General features: G+C 47.7%; 1 protein-coding gene across 1 annotated transcript in view; it reads right to left on the minus strand.

Annotated features, from left to right (window-relative positions):
* Positions 1–9,382, minus strand: part of CCDC3 (coiled-coil domain containing 3) — an 88,239-nt gene extending 78,857 nt beyond the window's left edge. The window contains exons 1-2 of the mRNA XM_084782793.1: positions 8,795–9,382; positions 5,806–5,980 (exon numbers count right to left, since the gene is read on the minus strand). Coding sequence (XP_084638919.1) covers positions 5,806–5,980; positions 8,795–9,168 — 549 coding nt within the window. The 5' untranslated portion in view covers positions 9,169–9,382. The remainder of the gene's footprint in view (positions 1–5,805; positions 5,981–8,794) is intronic.
* Positions 9,383–13,257: the final 3,875 nt, after the last annotated feature.

A 13,257-nucleotide genomic window follows, 5' to 3' on the forward strand; every position in this document is an offset into this window, starting at 1 on the left:
GGGAAGCGTGGCCGTAAGCGCTATCCCTCCACAGCGCCCCCTGCTGCAGTTCCTGCCTCCAGACTCCTACCCTGACTAAGCTAGAAGATGAAATAAGCCCTTTCCTCTCCAAGTTGCTTTTGCTCATGCTCTTGACCACAGCAATGGAAACCAAATAAGGGTAACACGGCAGCTTCCTGATCTTGGACTTGGACTCAGGCCTTCACCACACAGCTGAGTTCTGTAGCCTTGTTCTCAAGCCCTGACTCCAGCACTGGTCTGGCTTGGATCTTATCAAGACAGACTCTCACAGCCCCCTTCTGAAACCTTGTGTACTCTGCTGAAGCCGCTTTAACTTGCATTCCTCCTATGGATTACATACGTGCATATATACTTAGTGCATGATGTTTATTATCTGTTTATCCGTCAAGTTGCTGTCACCGAAACCTCTGGTCCTTGAGATTTACTGCTGTTCAATAAACTGTGATGTTGTGGAAAGACAAATATGTTCCTCTGTGTCTACGGCTAGCATGCAAGAGCATTTACCCACTCAACCATCTCCCCAGCCCATAGGTTAAATAAAATAAAATTAAATTAAATTTAAAAACTAACTGCTAGGGATAGTGGTACATGCCTTCAACTCCAGCACTTAGGAGGCTGACCTAGGAGGATTGAAAGCATGAGATTGGTCTGGGCTCTACAGACAGTTCAAGACCAGCCTGGGCATCTACATGTATCATTTTCCATCTCCTAGAAGCCCAGACACAGAACAAAACTTCCATGTCGTAAGAGCTCCAGTTCAGCTGCAGGTGCAGGAGAAAAGGGATTTCTCTATAACAAGTATTATAGCTCTTATTAAATGGCTGTGTTAGTAGCAGTGGGAGGTTATAGCTCTTTTAGGTAAGCTGCCAGTCAGTCCCAGGCCAGGCAGCAGCAGGAAGCATGGAGCTCCAACCAAGACAAGACAAGCAGCTTTGGGAGCCTGACTTGGTTCAGGCACCCATGGTGGCTGCTTTGGGTACAGCCAACAACCTTGAGATGTGAGCCTACCTTCGAAGGTTCAGAGAAGAAAGCAGCAAGTTTCAGACAGTATTGGTAGAGAAGTGGAGAAAGGTGGAAAAAAAGGGAGGGGAGGAGAGAGGGAGAGAGAGCACTTATTTCACGAATCAGGGACATTGTAAGCCTTGGGCGGTGGGAAGGGTTTCAGGCTAGGAATGCCAGGGATACTTTACTTACATAGTCCTACCATGAGAAGGGGAACACAGTCCTTAATTATCCTATGGGTGGGGGATGAACTCCAGGTACAGAAAGGGTCATTGGTTGAAAGCTAAGGTATCAAGACATCTTATTAGCATGGAGGGTATTTCCAGGAATCTGCAGGTACACCCTCAACAGGTTTCTTATCAGAAAAAAGGTTGGGCCTGTCATCTCCCTGAGGGCTATGTGACACTCCTTAGAGGATCTGGGGTTTCCCCAGATCAGGCAGAGAGGAGGGACCCCAGCTGAGGAAGGGAGTCCATCATTTTAGCATAGAGCTCAGGGGCTATCCAGTAATGCCAGACTTCAAGCTTAACAGAAGAGTCCAACAATCATGAGCCCCTAGTGCTCACATATATGAACCCATGCACAAACACACATGATAGATGATAGATAGACAGACAGACAGACAGACAGACAGACAGATAATAGGCGGATACTTTCACTGAGTTCTGAGATAGTCCCTTTCAAAGAAGGCAGGGAGTAAAAAAGGAATGAAGGAATCAGTCTGGAAATTTGAGAGTGCTCTGAATCAAAACTACATTTACTACCATTCAGAACAGCATTCTGGGATAATTACACACTTTCTCTCTCTCTCTCTCTCTCTCTCTCTCTCTCTCTCTCTCTCTCTCTCTCTCTTGAGATTTTGACTCCTTCTCCATGTGCCCAGCATCCCACACTCCATTATCTAAGAGGCCCGGGTGACTAAAGGGGAAAAGTGCTCCCCTCAAGATGAGCATCTGGCCCACAGTAATAGACCTGCCTCCACTCTGAAACCATCCCTTGCAGTCCTATTATTCTGTTCTCTCCCTTTTTTTAATGTTGGAAAATCTAATTCCAAACAAATGTTAATAACTTCATTATGTGAAGTTTTAGGGCTGAGCCCCTTAAGCTCTTGTGGGTAATATTTGATCTTTTGACATAAATCTAACATTAGTGTGGGTCATATACATATGCAAAGCTTCCACGAAATAAACTAAAACTAAACTGATTATATTTCTGATAGACTAGATATGACTCTCTCTCTCTCTCTCTCTCTCTCTCTCTCTCTCTCTTACACACACACACACACGAAAAAAGGACTAGAGAGAGTTCAGTTTGTAATATGTTTATAAATGAAGAAGACCTGAATTTAATCCCCCAAAACTCACATAAAAATAAAATAAAATAAAAAATAAAAATAAATTTTAAAAAGCTAGGCATGATGACACACCCTTCTAACCCCAGAACAGCAGGGGCAAAGGTAGCAGGGACCCCTGGGGTTTGGTGGCCAGCCAACCTGGCCTTCTGAGAGAACTCCAGAATAAAAAGACCCTTGTCACAAAATGAAAAAGAGCAGAGCAGAAGGCTTAAATGAGAATGGCCCCCATAGGCTCCTGTGTTTGCATACTTGGTTCCCAACTGGTGGAGCTGTCTAAAAAGGATTGAGAGTGTGGGGCTTTTTTGGAGGAAGTGTATCTGTTGGAGGTTGGTCAGATGTATTTTGATGCTAATTGCTGCTTGCTGTCTCTGTGCCCCACCACCTGTACCTTCCCAATAAAAGGCCATCACACCTGGGCAGGGCAAATGGAATAGGTGTGGCTAAGATTCCAGGGCTTAGGGCTACAGAGAGACTATTGAGAGGGGAGGGGAGGAGAGAAGAGGGGAGGGGAGGAGAGAAGAGGAGAGGAGAGGGGAGGGGAGGGGAGGGGAGGGGAGGGGAGGAGAGGGGAGGGGAGGGGAGGGGAGGGAAAAGGCAGCTGTGCCATAGGTTAGGTGGAAGAGAAGCACATGGCCGGCGTGGATGGAGGACTTGGCCCAGATGATGATAATTAGCAAGTATTTGGGATTATGGATGGAAGGTGGCTTGATAAAAATTATTAGAAGCAGATGGGAAGTAGTCTAGGGGATTAATATCTGCCCTGCCCCAGGTTAACTAAGGCTATTTTAAAATATAACAAGTATGTGTGTCTTGTCTGATTGCTGGAGGGTTAGAAAATACTGCCGTAATAATAATTATGGGCCTGATAATAAACATTATTAGGCTATATTAATAAATCAACCACAACAAGTATCACTAGGGGTGGGCTTTGAAGTTTCAAAAGTCTGGCACCATTTCCCGTTCTCTCAGTCTCCTGCTTTGATGTCAAGATAACTCTCCGCTGTTCCTACCACCACGCCTTTGCTGCACCATCACGGACTCTAGCCCTCTGGAACCGTAAGCTCAATTAAATGTTTTCTTTAATAACCTGCCAATATTGTACCTGAAGACCAAAACCAGAAGTCTTCTGGCCTGCGCATATCTCCGTACACATAGGCAAGTGCACCAGCACACACATGTATCTGGACATACAAACAGAAAGGAGAAAGCACAGCCAATTCTTAGGGCTATGCTGCAACAAAACACAGGCTGACGAACCCCAGAAAACTCTCAGAAAGCAGGGGAGAAGATCGAGGAGACCCTGGAGTGCTAGCACCAGGGTAGATCTACAGCAGGAACCTCCTGACAGTATGGAAAAAGCCAATGGATGACATCTATGCCTGGACAGCCTTGCCCATCACAGGAGCAGCTGCTCTGTGAGAGTAAGAGAAAGGCTCTGGGCCCAGGGATGCCTGAGCTGAAGATGACACCAGGCAAGACATCACACCTCTCAACCCATCCACACATGGGTGGAAAGAATGGAGCCACCAGACACATCCAAGGTGATTCCTTAAACCATAAATTAGGGTCACTGCTGGAATTGACATCCACATCAGACCCAGCTTCAGAAGTTGGTCGCTTAACTTCAAATCTATTTTGGAGAGAGGACCAGGAGTGATGGGCCAGCAGCCCACAGGCCTGTTCTCACTTAATCTATCCCAGCAGTGCCATTGTGACACTGGCTTTGTTTGGGGAAAAAAAATGACAATCCCTAAAAATTTCCCCTCGCTGGCATTTGGCACAGATTGGAAGATCCCTTTCTATTTCCATACTCAAAGCAATCGTAAGTCTTTACCACAGACACTTGGACTCTCTGCCTGCAGTAAGTGTCATCTCGGAGACTTCAGAGGTTTACTGCCTCTGTCTACTAACCTAGGCCTACTCCTGGAAGCTTCTAGCTTGCATACAATCTAACTTAGGCACAGAATGTTTTCAGCCTCTGAGACTTACTGCTGAGTAAGCTCACCCTTTCTTGTTCTTTCTGAGCTCTGGCTGGCTGGTTCAACTCACCTGTTTTGACTCAAACTCCTCTCCTAGCTGACTGATTCAATCTGGTTGAATTCTCTCTTGGTTTCTGACTGAATTGTTCTGCTTGGCCTCAAACTAACTCTAGCAATCTGCTCTAATCTTCTGGATCCTTCTCATTCTCTGACTTGTCCAGCTGTGTCTAGCTTGTTCTCTCTTCAACCTCTCTGTGTAAAACTCTCCTGGCAAAAACTCAACTCCACTGCACTGCCTCTCAACTCACAGATTCAACCTAACTTCTTGAACAGAACTGACTAGAACTCAGAGACCTGCGTGCCTGTCTCCTTGGTAGGATTAAAGGCGTGTACCACCACACCTGGACCTAAGCTTTTCTTTACCTGAAATTTGCTCTATACCAGGCTGACCTTGATCTCAAACATTTGCCTGCCTCTGTCTCCTGGGATTAAAGGTGTGCCTCTATTCCAGCCAGAGTAGCCATGTTGCTGGATTACACTTCCTCTACAGCCCTGCAAACTTTAAAGGAAGTACCATCATTAAAATCACGGAACGGAGGCTAGAGAGGAGACTCAGCAGTTAAGAGCACTTTCTGCTCTTCCAGAGGACAGGGGTTTGATTTCCAGGACCCACATGGTGCCTCATAACCATCTAAAAGTCCAGTTCCAGGGCATCCAACACCCTCTTCTAACCTCCCCAGGTACCAGGAACACATACAGTGTACATACATATATGCAGGAAAAACACACACAAAATCAATCTTAAAGTTAAGCATTGGATGTTATCTCTGAGAGTTCATTTTATTTCTTTTCCTTTTCTCCCAAGAAAATGCCTTAGATCAGTTGTTCTCAACCTTCCTAATGCTGTAGCCCTTCAATACAGTTCCTCAATGTTGTGGCAACCCCCAACCATAAAATTAACTTGGTTTTTACCTCATAACTGTAATTTTGTTACTGTTATGAACCGTGGTGTAAATATCTGATATGCAACCCCTGTAAAAGGTTCACTCAACACCCGCCCCTGTTAAGGGGTTGAGACCCACTTCTTGGAGCCTCAGACCGTCAATCACAAGAAGAGCCATAATGGTTTACAGGCATTGAACACTTACTCTGGAGCTCTATGCCAAGAGATTTAAATCAAGTGAGTGCAACATGGCTTTGACTTTTGTCTCCCTTTTGAAGAAGGAGAACCCAAGACACGTGTGCCTCCCTCCCATCTCATTCCTGCTTTGTGAAGAACTCCTTCTCAAGCACTAAACCTACGAGCAGCATCGTCTCACAGCTGGGAAAGAGACGACAGGAGGAGGGGGATTATTACATCATTGGGAAGCACATTCTTGAGGCATTTGACCATGATGTTCAGAGAAGATGGGACCGCACTTACTGTTTTGCCAAGTCATAGGCTCTTACCCTGTTGTCTTCCTGGATCTCCCAGCCACTGGAGAAGGTCATCGGCTGCTGCCCTTGGGAACAGTTAGCAAACTGGAAAAGGCTGGAAAACATCCTTCTGTTTTCTTGTGTGTCTGGAAAGATGGCATCTTGGAAGTTGACTCCATGTGGCAAGAGATTGTAATTTTCATCCATCCTAAGGGGGAAGGGTCAAAGCAGAGGTACAAGTGAGGCTATTGGAGGTGGGCCAGCTTCAGTCTACTTTGCAAAGGACAGAGATGGCCGTGCTAATCTTGTCATGAAATCTAGCGTGGTTCTCAGGAAGGGACCCCTACAGTTAGCGCTTCTAATTGTTTTCCACTTTACACTGCTTGAATCCAATTTAAGGCTTTCTGAAGAATGGAGTCTAGACAATGGGAAGGGAGATGCCTGCCTATTGTCCATGCTTCCTGGTAAGCAGGCAGCAGTTATAATGCGATTTAAGTCTCACTGCTACATTGGGTTCATGTCATGAAACAAGCTACTTCTTTAAGCACCATTGTCTTCCAATCTGCTACAAGAGGAGTGTAGCAGAATATGCTTTCTTGGTATTACTATGGGTATCACATGAAAAAAGTATAAATGTGGCTCAATGGGTAAGAGTACTCCCTGACCAAGCATCAGGACCCAAGTTCAAATCCCTAACACCCACATAAAAAGCCAGTCATGGCTGTGCATGCCAGTGACACCAACACTGAGTGGGAGAGAGGGCAGAGACAGGCAGGTCTTGAGTGCCTGCTAGTCCCAGCTCAGCCCAAACAGTTAAGTTTCCAGGTCAATGAGAGACCCTGTTTCAAGGCATTAAAGTAGAGAGGAATAGAGGAAGACAGCCAAGGTCTTCCTCTGGCCTCTGCATGCTCTTCTTGCATGCTATACACACACACACACACACACATATACACACATGCAGATCCAGCACACACAAACAGAATGAAGGACTTGACACGGAGTGAACGCAGTACAAATATTAGTGAATAGTTCTACATGCTCATGTGTAAAGTGCTTACTAGAAATAGAACGGTTCCAGATGGGAGGGAGGCGAGAATTATATCCCAAGCGTTCCAGTTTGAACTTGAGATGTTCCCCTTCCTCTCAGTTCCATGCACTCAACGGTGGTACCCAACATTGGGTGGGAGGCTGTGGATACTTCAGAAGGTTGGATCTCCCTGCAGGAAATGAGCCACTGGTGTATGCCTTTGGGGGTGGGGGTATATCCTGCTGTGGCCCCTTCCTTCATTCCTACTTTGCCATGAGGCAAACAGCTGCTGGCCCATGCACTGCCAATGACCATCTGCCCAAGTGTCCAGAGCCACACACCCATGGACCGAGCTCTCTGAACTGAGCCCAAGTCACCTCTTCCTCCTTTCCATTTGTCATCCCAGCCAGTGAGCAAGAGACAGAGGAATAGGCCAGAACAGCACTGGAGGGATGCTTTGTATGCACTTCTTAGCCTACTTAATTCAAGGCAAGACGGCCCTGTGAAAGGACAATCTGTCACCACGTTGTGTGACTGTTTGTCTTAACTTTCTGCAAATAGGTCATCGCAAAAGATGAAAACATTGGCTGACCACTGCACAGTCACTGGACCATGTTGTGATTAAAAAAAAAAAAAGCAAGAATCCAACACTGTCTGCTCTTTTCTTGAGCTTTTATCCAGTGGAAAATAAAGCGCTGTCAAGTTGTTTTATAGCTAGGCTCTCACTGTTTTCCCCAAACAAAAACATGAAAAGGCTGAGTTAGATTTCTCTCTATCAAGGAAAGGCACGCTCACAGCCTTGGCTGACTTTATTTAGAAAGTATACTTTCCAGACAATTACAAAAAAAAAAAAAAATCAACCTAATCTGGCTAAGCCATTCAAGCCAACACAAAGCAGAACATGCATTCTAAACTTAGCCAGCCTTCAATATGGAAAGCACATGTGGCCTTGAGCTTAAGGACGCCCCTCTGTGGAACTTACTATTTTCTTTCTCAAGGATTCCAAAATGAATCTGCAGCCCCCAGTCAGAGTCATTCCCAAGAGCCTCCGTGCTGGTGCTGTTTTACAACTGGTAAGACTGGGGCTTTGGATTGAATCGCTGACTGTCTTAAACCCTGTCTGTGTCTCTTTCGGTTGTTTTATATCCACCTTAATTGAATTAGCAGCTGCCCACGAACTTGGGGGTCCACCTGCCGTTTTCTACCTGTGACTTGGATTGAATTCAGTAGTCAATAACAAAAAAAAAATGAACTGGATTTAAGGGCAGATACATTTCCTGTTGCTCACAGGCCAACCTATGTGGAACTTCACAAGATGGATATTGTCTACAAGGGACCACCTGCCTGATGCGCATCTGCACTGTTCAAAGCCTTGTGACCCGGGGTCTTTACCTTTCCCGGTCCCCAGCAGGCTCCCAGTAAAGTTGTGCTAATTTGAATTAGCTGGCCAGGGTCTGAGAGTGGAAGCAGACAGCTGGCCTGCTTTCTGACATTGAAGCAGGCAGGAAAAGAGCCACCGGCCTCTCCCGCGTGCTTCACGCGTCTCGTTATCACCATTTGCTTCTGGCTCTTATCCAGCTGGGACTCGGTGAAGGGCAGAAGTGTGAGAACGGGACCCTGAGAGAATTGGCTCAAAACTCACACTGGAGAAGTTCAAAGCCAGAATCCCAGCAACTAATTGCAAAGGTCATCTTTCTCAATACATCACATGGGTGGCTGAGAAGCATTTTGATAGCTGCGTGTGGTAGCATGAGGAGCTGAGGTAGCAAGATCACCCCCAGGAAAACAGGGGGAGAAATGGTCTCATAAACAAAAGCACTTTGACCTTTTTGCCTTTAACACCCTTCTGTGCATAGAACTCCAAAATCATCTCTGTATCTTAAACATCCTTAGCCAAAGGTGGTCAGGATCTTCGTAAAGGACACGACAAGAGAAACGGGTCCCTGGGTGTGCTCCTGACCTGCTGCACAGAGCCCACAGAGGAGCTAGGCTCACCTGACAAAGAAGAAATAGGAGTAGTCCTGTACCACCGTGTGGGAGTGACAGGAGAAGTAGCCCAGACCCGTGAGATTGAGCCGGGAGCCGGCGGGCACCTCCAGCATACTGCCCCACGCCTGGTCACACAGCATCTCCACCTCCGCGGAGTAGAAGAGCCCTTCCTCTCCATCTTGGTACTGCCACGGCAGGTAGTTGTAGAGGCCGGGCACCTCGGGGTGCAGCGCCAGCACCTTAGCATACACGATGGTCTCTGCCAACTCAGCGCGGCAGCCCTCGCTCAGGGGTCTCCACTCCGAGGGCAGCTGGCAGGCGCGCGCGGGCGCCGGGTAGGCGGCGAGGCTGAGCGCGGCGAGCAGCGGTAGGAACAGCATGCCTGCGGCTATGCTCTAGCCTGGGCGCATGGCCCGCACGAGTGCGGGGAGCCGCGGGAAGCGGGGGAGCCCGCAGCGCCTGCTCGCCCTCCCGGGAACGACGGCCTGGACGCTCGTCTGAGCGCGCTCCGAGGAGCTGGGTGCGTGGCTAGCTCTGAGGCCGGGATCACCATATCCCGGTCTTGGCCGGGCCACGGTTAAAAAGGGTCGTGAGGACGCGACGGGACGGGCGGGGACTGGGGCGTGGACGGCCACAGGGGCGGGGAGTCCGCCGGGCAACCCGGCCCCGCATAGTTCCCGGAGGAGAGGACTGACCCTGGCGCCCTGGGACTCCCGGGCGGCGGCGGGACCTACGGTCTAGCTCTTGACCGCCAGACCCAAACGTTTCGTAGAGCACCACTATGGGCTAGATCAGAGCTTGCCAGGTGTAAAGAGTTGCTCCCTCCGCAGGTGTCCTGAGACTACTGCTCTAATTTGCACGATGGCGTACTCCACACACGTCTCTAAGTTTTCCATGCAAGTGATTTAGAACCAAAACAGACAGAAAACAAATCTGATTTTATCTTGCCAGAACTTCGTATAGAATAATAATATCTCCCCCTCTTCCATCTTCTCTCTTTCTCTCCCCCCTTCGTTCCTCTCCTCCCCTCTCCCCATCATTCTCCCTCTCATCTATCATGTGCACGTGTAACACACACACACACACATACACAGACACACACACACACATACATACACAGACACACAGACACACACACACACACACACACACACACACACACACAGAGTGAGTTATAAAGACTTGAAAATCCATTGGGTTCTTTTGTTTGTTTTTTTGTTTTTTAAGTTAACGGATTTTATACAGCCCCAGTTACTGAAAGTCCTACCCCTAGGAAGCAAACTCATCAGTGAACTCAAAACAGCTTTTCACTAGTTACTGGGTGGAATGGAAGAGACCTTAACCCTCAAAAGTCCTCACTCTCGGCTGCCCTGACTATTCTTGGTGTAGTGAGAATGAGTCACAGGAGGGCTGAGGGTGTAGCTCGGGCTCAAGAATGCTTGCTGGGCGTGCGCCATGGCCGGGGGTTGATCCCTAGCACCTCATCACTGGGCACGGTGGTACACACTGGGGCAGGTGGAGGCAGGAGGATCAGAAGGTCAGGCCTGGACTCATACATAGGAGGCTTCGTAGGGAGTTTGAGTCCAACATGGGCTATAGAAACTGTGGAGGGAAGGAAGGAAGGAAGGAAGGAAGGAAGGAAGGAAGGAAGGAAGGAAGGAAGGAAGGAAGGAAGAATACCACTTTGTAAATAAATTAATTATATACTCATGTTATGGGTGTTATCCATGTCATTATTATAAGATACATATTGTATTTAATGCATTTTTAGAACACATTTATAAGCAAAATTGCCCTTAAAATAGAAGGTTTCTGTAGCATCTCCTTTGGGGGTTTGGACGCAGGAACCCAGCTTAGTTGTTCAAGGCCCTAGAGAGAAGAGAATATACAGAAGTGAGAATGGAAATGTAAGAACTGGGGCTCCCCTCACTGGCCCCCCAGGTCTTGTAGGGAGGCCCGAAGATCAGCTGGATGGTTTGGGATGGATGTAGGGCCTTTTTGTTGTTAGTGGTGGTGGTTTGTTTTGGGTTTTCTCAAGACAAAGTTTCTCTTTGCAATAGCCTTGGCTGTCCTGGACTCACCCTATAGACCAGTCTAGCCTTGAACTCACAGAGATCTGCCCCCTGAGTGCTGGGACTAAATGTGTGTGCTACTATGCCCAGTTGGGTGCAGGTCTTGACAAGCAGCTCTTTAAAAACAACCTCAACCCATCCAGAAAGGGCTTACAAGGAAGACGGGATGGAAGAAACTGAGGAGGCTGTTTGGCACTTTCAGACAATAAAAGGGACTTTGGACAGTATTATCCAGTTGACAGACTTGGGGAGCTTCAGCTGACATAAGGGTCACATGAGCTTAGAGTCCTGTCAGTGAGCCAATTGGGCTTTGTTCTCACAAACCTTGTGGAAACCCTGAAGCAGAAGGAAGTGTTTGAAAGAGCCCCTTAGCAGGCCATGGGTCTCCATGTGTCAAGTATTCAACCTGAGAAAGAGAGAGTCAGTCAGTCAGTCAGTCAGTCAGTCAGTCAGTCTGGCTACACTGCCCTCAAGTGCCTTTAAGGCAAGAATTTCAAATGTATGCCCCTATGCTCGGTGAGGCCTCAGCAAATTCTGTAGGACAACCTGAGTTATAGGCAAAGGAAATCCAGGGGGTACCCATGACAAGCATATGAATGACAAATGGCTCTCTGTGGCTACCTGCCACGGGAAATACCAGACTCTGACACAAAGAGTGCGGAAGTGACACTCACAGCTAACATCGGAGGCCGCTTATCAGCATGGCCCCATTGTCTCTCACTGGCCATTTAGACGAGGAACTTTCACAGGGTTACTGTGTGAACCTGCCCCAGCTGTTAAAATGAAATACCACAGGCTGGAAGCTTACAAAAGCAGCTTTATTTCTCCCAGGTCTGGAGACTAAAAGTTCAGTACCCAGATGCTTAGACTGGGGTCTCCTAGGATGTTTGGCCCTCAAGTATATGTGAGTGGCCATCTTGTATCCTTACAGCAAGAGGCAGCCTTTCCTTTCTGCTCCTCTGTCTTCCTCTTGCCAGTCCAATGGGATAAAGGTGGGTCTTCATCGGCTCACTTAGCCTCACTTACCCCCATAAAGGCCTTATTTCCAAACACAGCTACACAAAGGGGCAGGATAGAGCTTTGATATGTGAATGGCGAGTGGGGAGGGAAACACACAGTGTAGACACACTGTTGTTCAGCAGGTGTTCTGCAGGTTTGCTTGAGAGAGAGGGCGTGTGGCATGATTTATATTCCTGGCGAACAGACTCAGAGCAAGCATTGTCAAATCACAGTATTAACAGTTGCTAACTAGGAGCCAAGGCCTGCTGTACTCAACTGCCAAAACAGCATTCCAGAATAGATATTACTGTTGTCGTCCTCATTTTTAAAAGTCTTTGTGCGTGCGTGTGCGATTTTACGTGTATTGTGTAGTGTGCATATATGCTCTCCTGCACATTTGAGTCTGTGGTTGTGGGCACACAAGTGCCATGATGCACAAGTGGAGGTCAGAGGACCGCTTTGGATGCCAGTCCCCACCTTCCACCTCGTTTAAGTCAGGATCTCTTTGCTGTTGGCAGCTGTGTTTACCTTGCTAGCTGCCCCACGGTTCGCCTGTCTCCATATCCCATCTCAGCGTAGAACCACTGGGGTCTCAGGCTTTCTGTGAGTTCTGCGGATCCAGTCTCAGGTCCACACAGTTGCACAGCAAGTGCTTTACTCACTGGGCTATCCCCCTAGATCCCTTGCCTTTATGTTGATGAGGACACTGGGGCAAAGGGAGGTTAAATGACTTCCCAAATACGTAAGAGCTAGAAACTGACTGGACCAGGAGTCAAACTGTGCAAATCAGCCTCCTGAAGTACACTCACGTAAAGTCAATGCTTAAAGGCACTTAAAGACAAAAATAGAATGTGCTCTAAAGGCGCAGGGGGGCCCTTTACTTAGCATCTATGTCAGGCAGATGGTTACTGCTATGGTTTGCGTATGAAACGTCCCCCACAGGCTCACTTGTTGATCACTTAGTCCCCAGCTGGCTTTGCCACTTGGGGGGATATAGAAACTTGGGGAAGCAGGACCTCACTGGAGAAAGTAGGATCCTGGGGGCACATCCCTTGGGGATGTATTTCATCCCAGGCCCATTCCTGTATCCCTTACTCTGTTTCCTGGCCGCCATGAGATAAACAGCCCTTTCCCACCCATATCCTCTACCACCATGACGGTCTGCCTCACATGGGCCCAGAATTGACCACATCATGGATTGTAGGCTGCAACCTATAAAATTCTGAGCCAAAACACATAATTCTTCCTGGAAATAATTTTTTTCAGGTGCTTTGGGCACAGCTACTCAGAAGTACTAGTAGAGTTAGTAAGAACTTAGCATTCAACCCCAGTGCCTTCGTTAGGGTTTTATTGCTGTGAAGAGACATCAGGACCACAGCAACTCTTATAAGGAACAGC

This window comes from Acomys minous (genome assembly GCF_964271855.1).
Source record: "Acomys minous genome assembly, chromosome: 5".
Lineage (NCBI taxonomy): Eukaryota > Metazoa > Chordata > Mammalia > Rodentia > Muridae > Acomys > Acomys minous.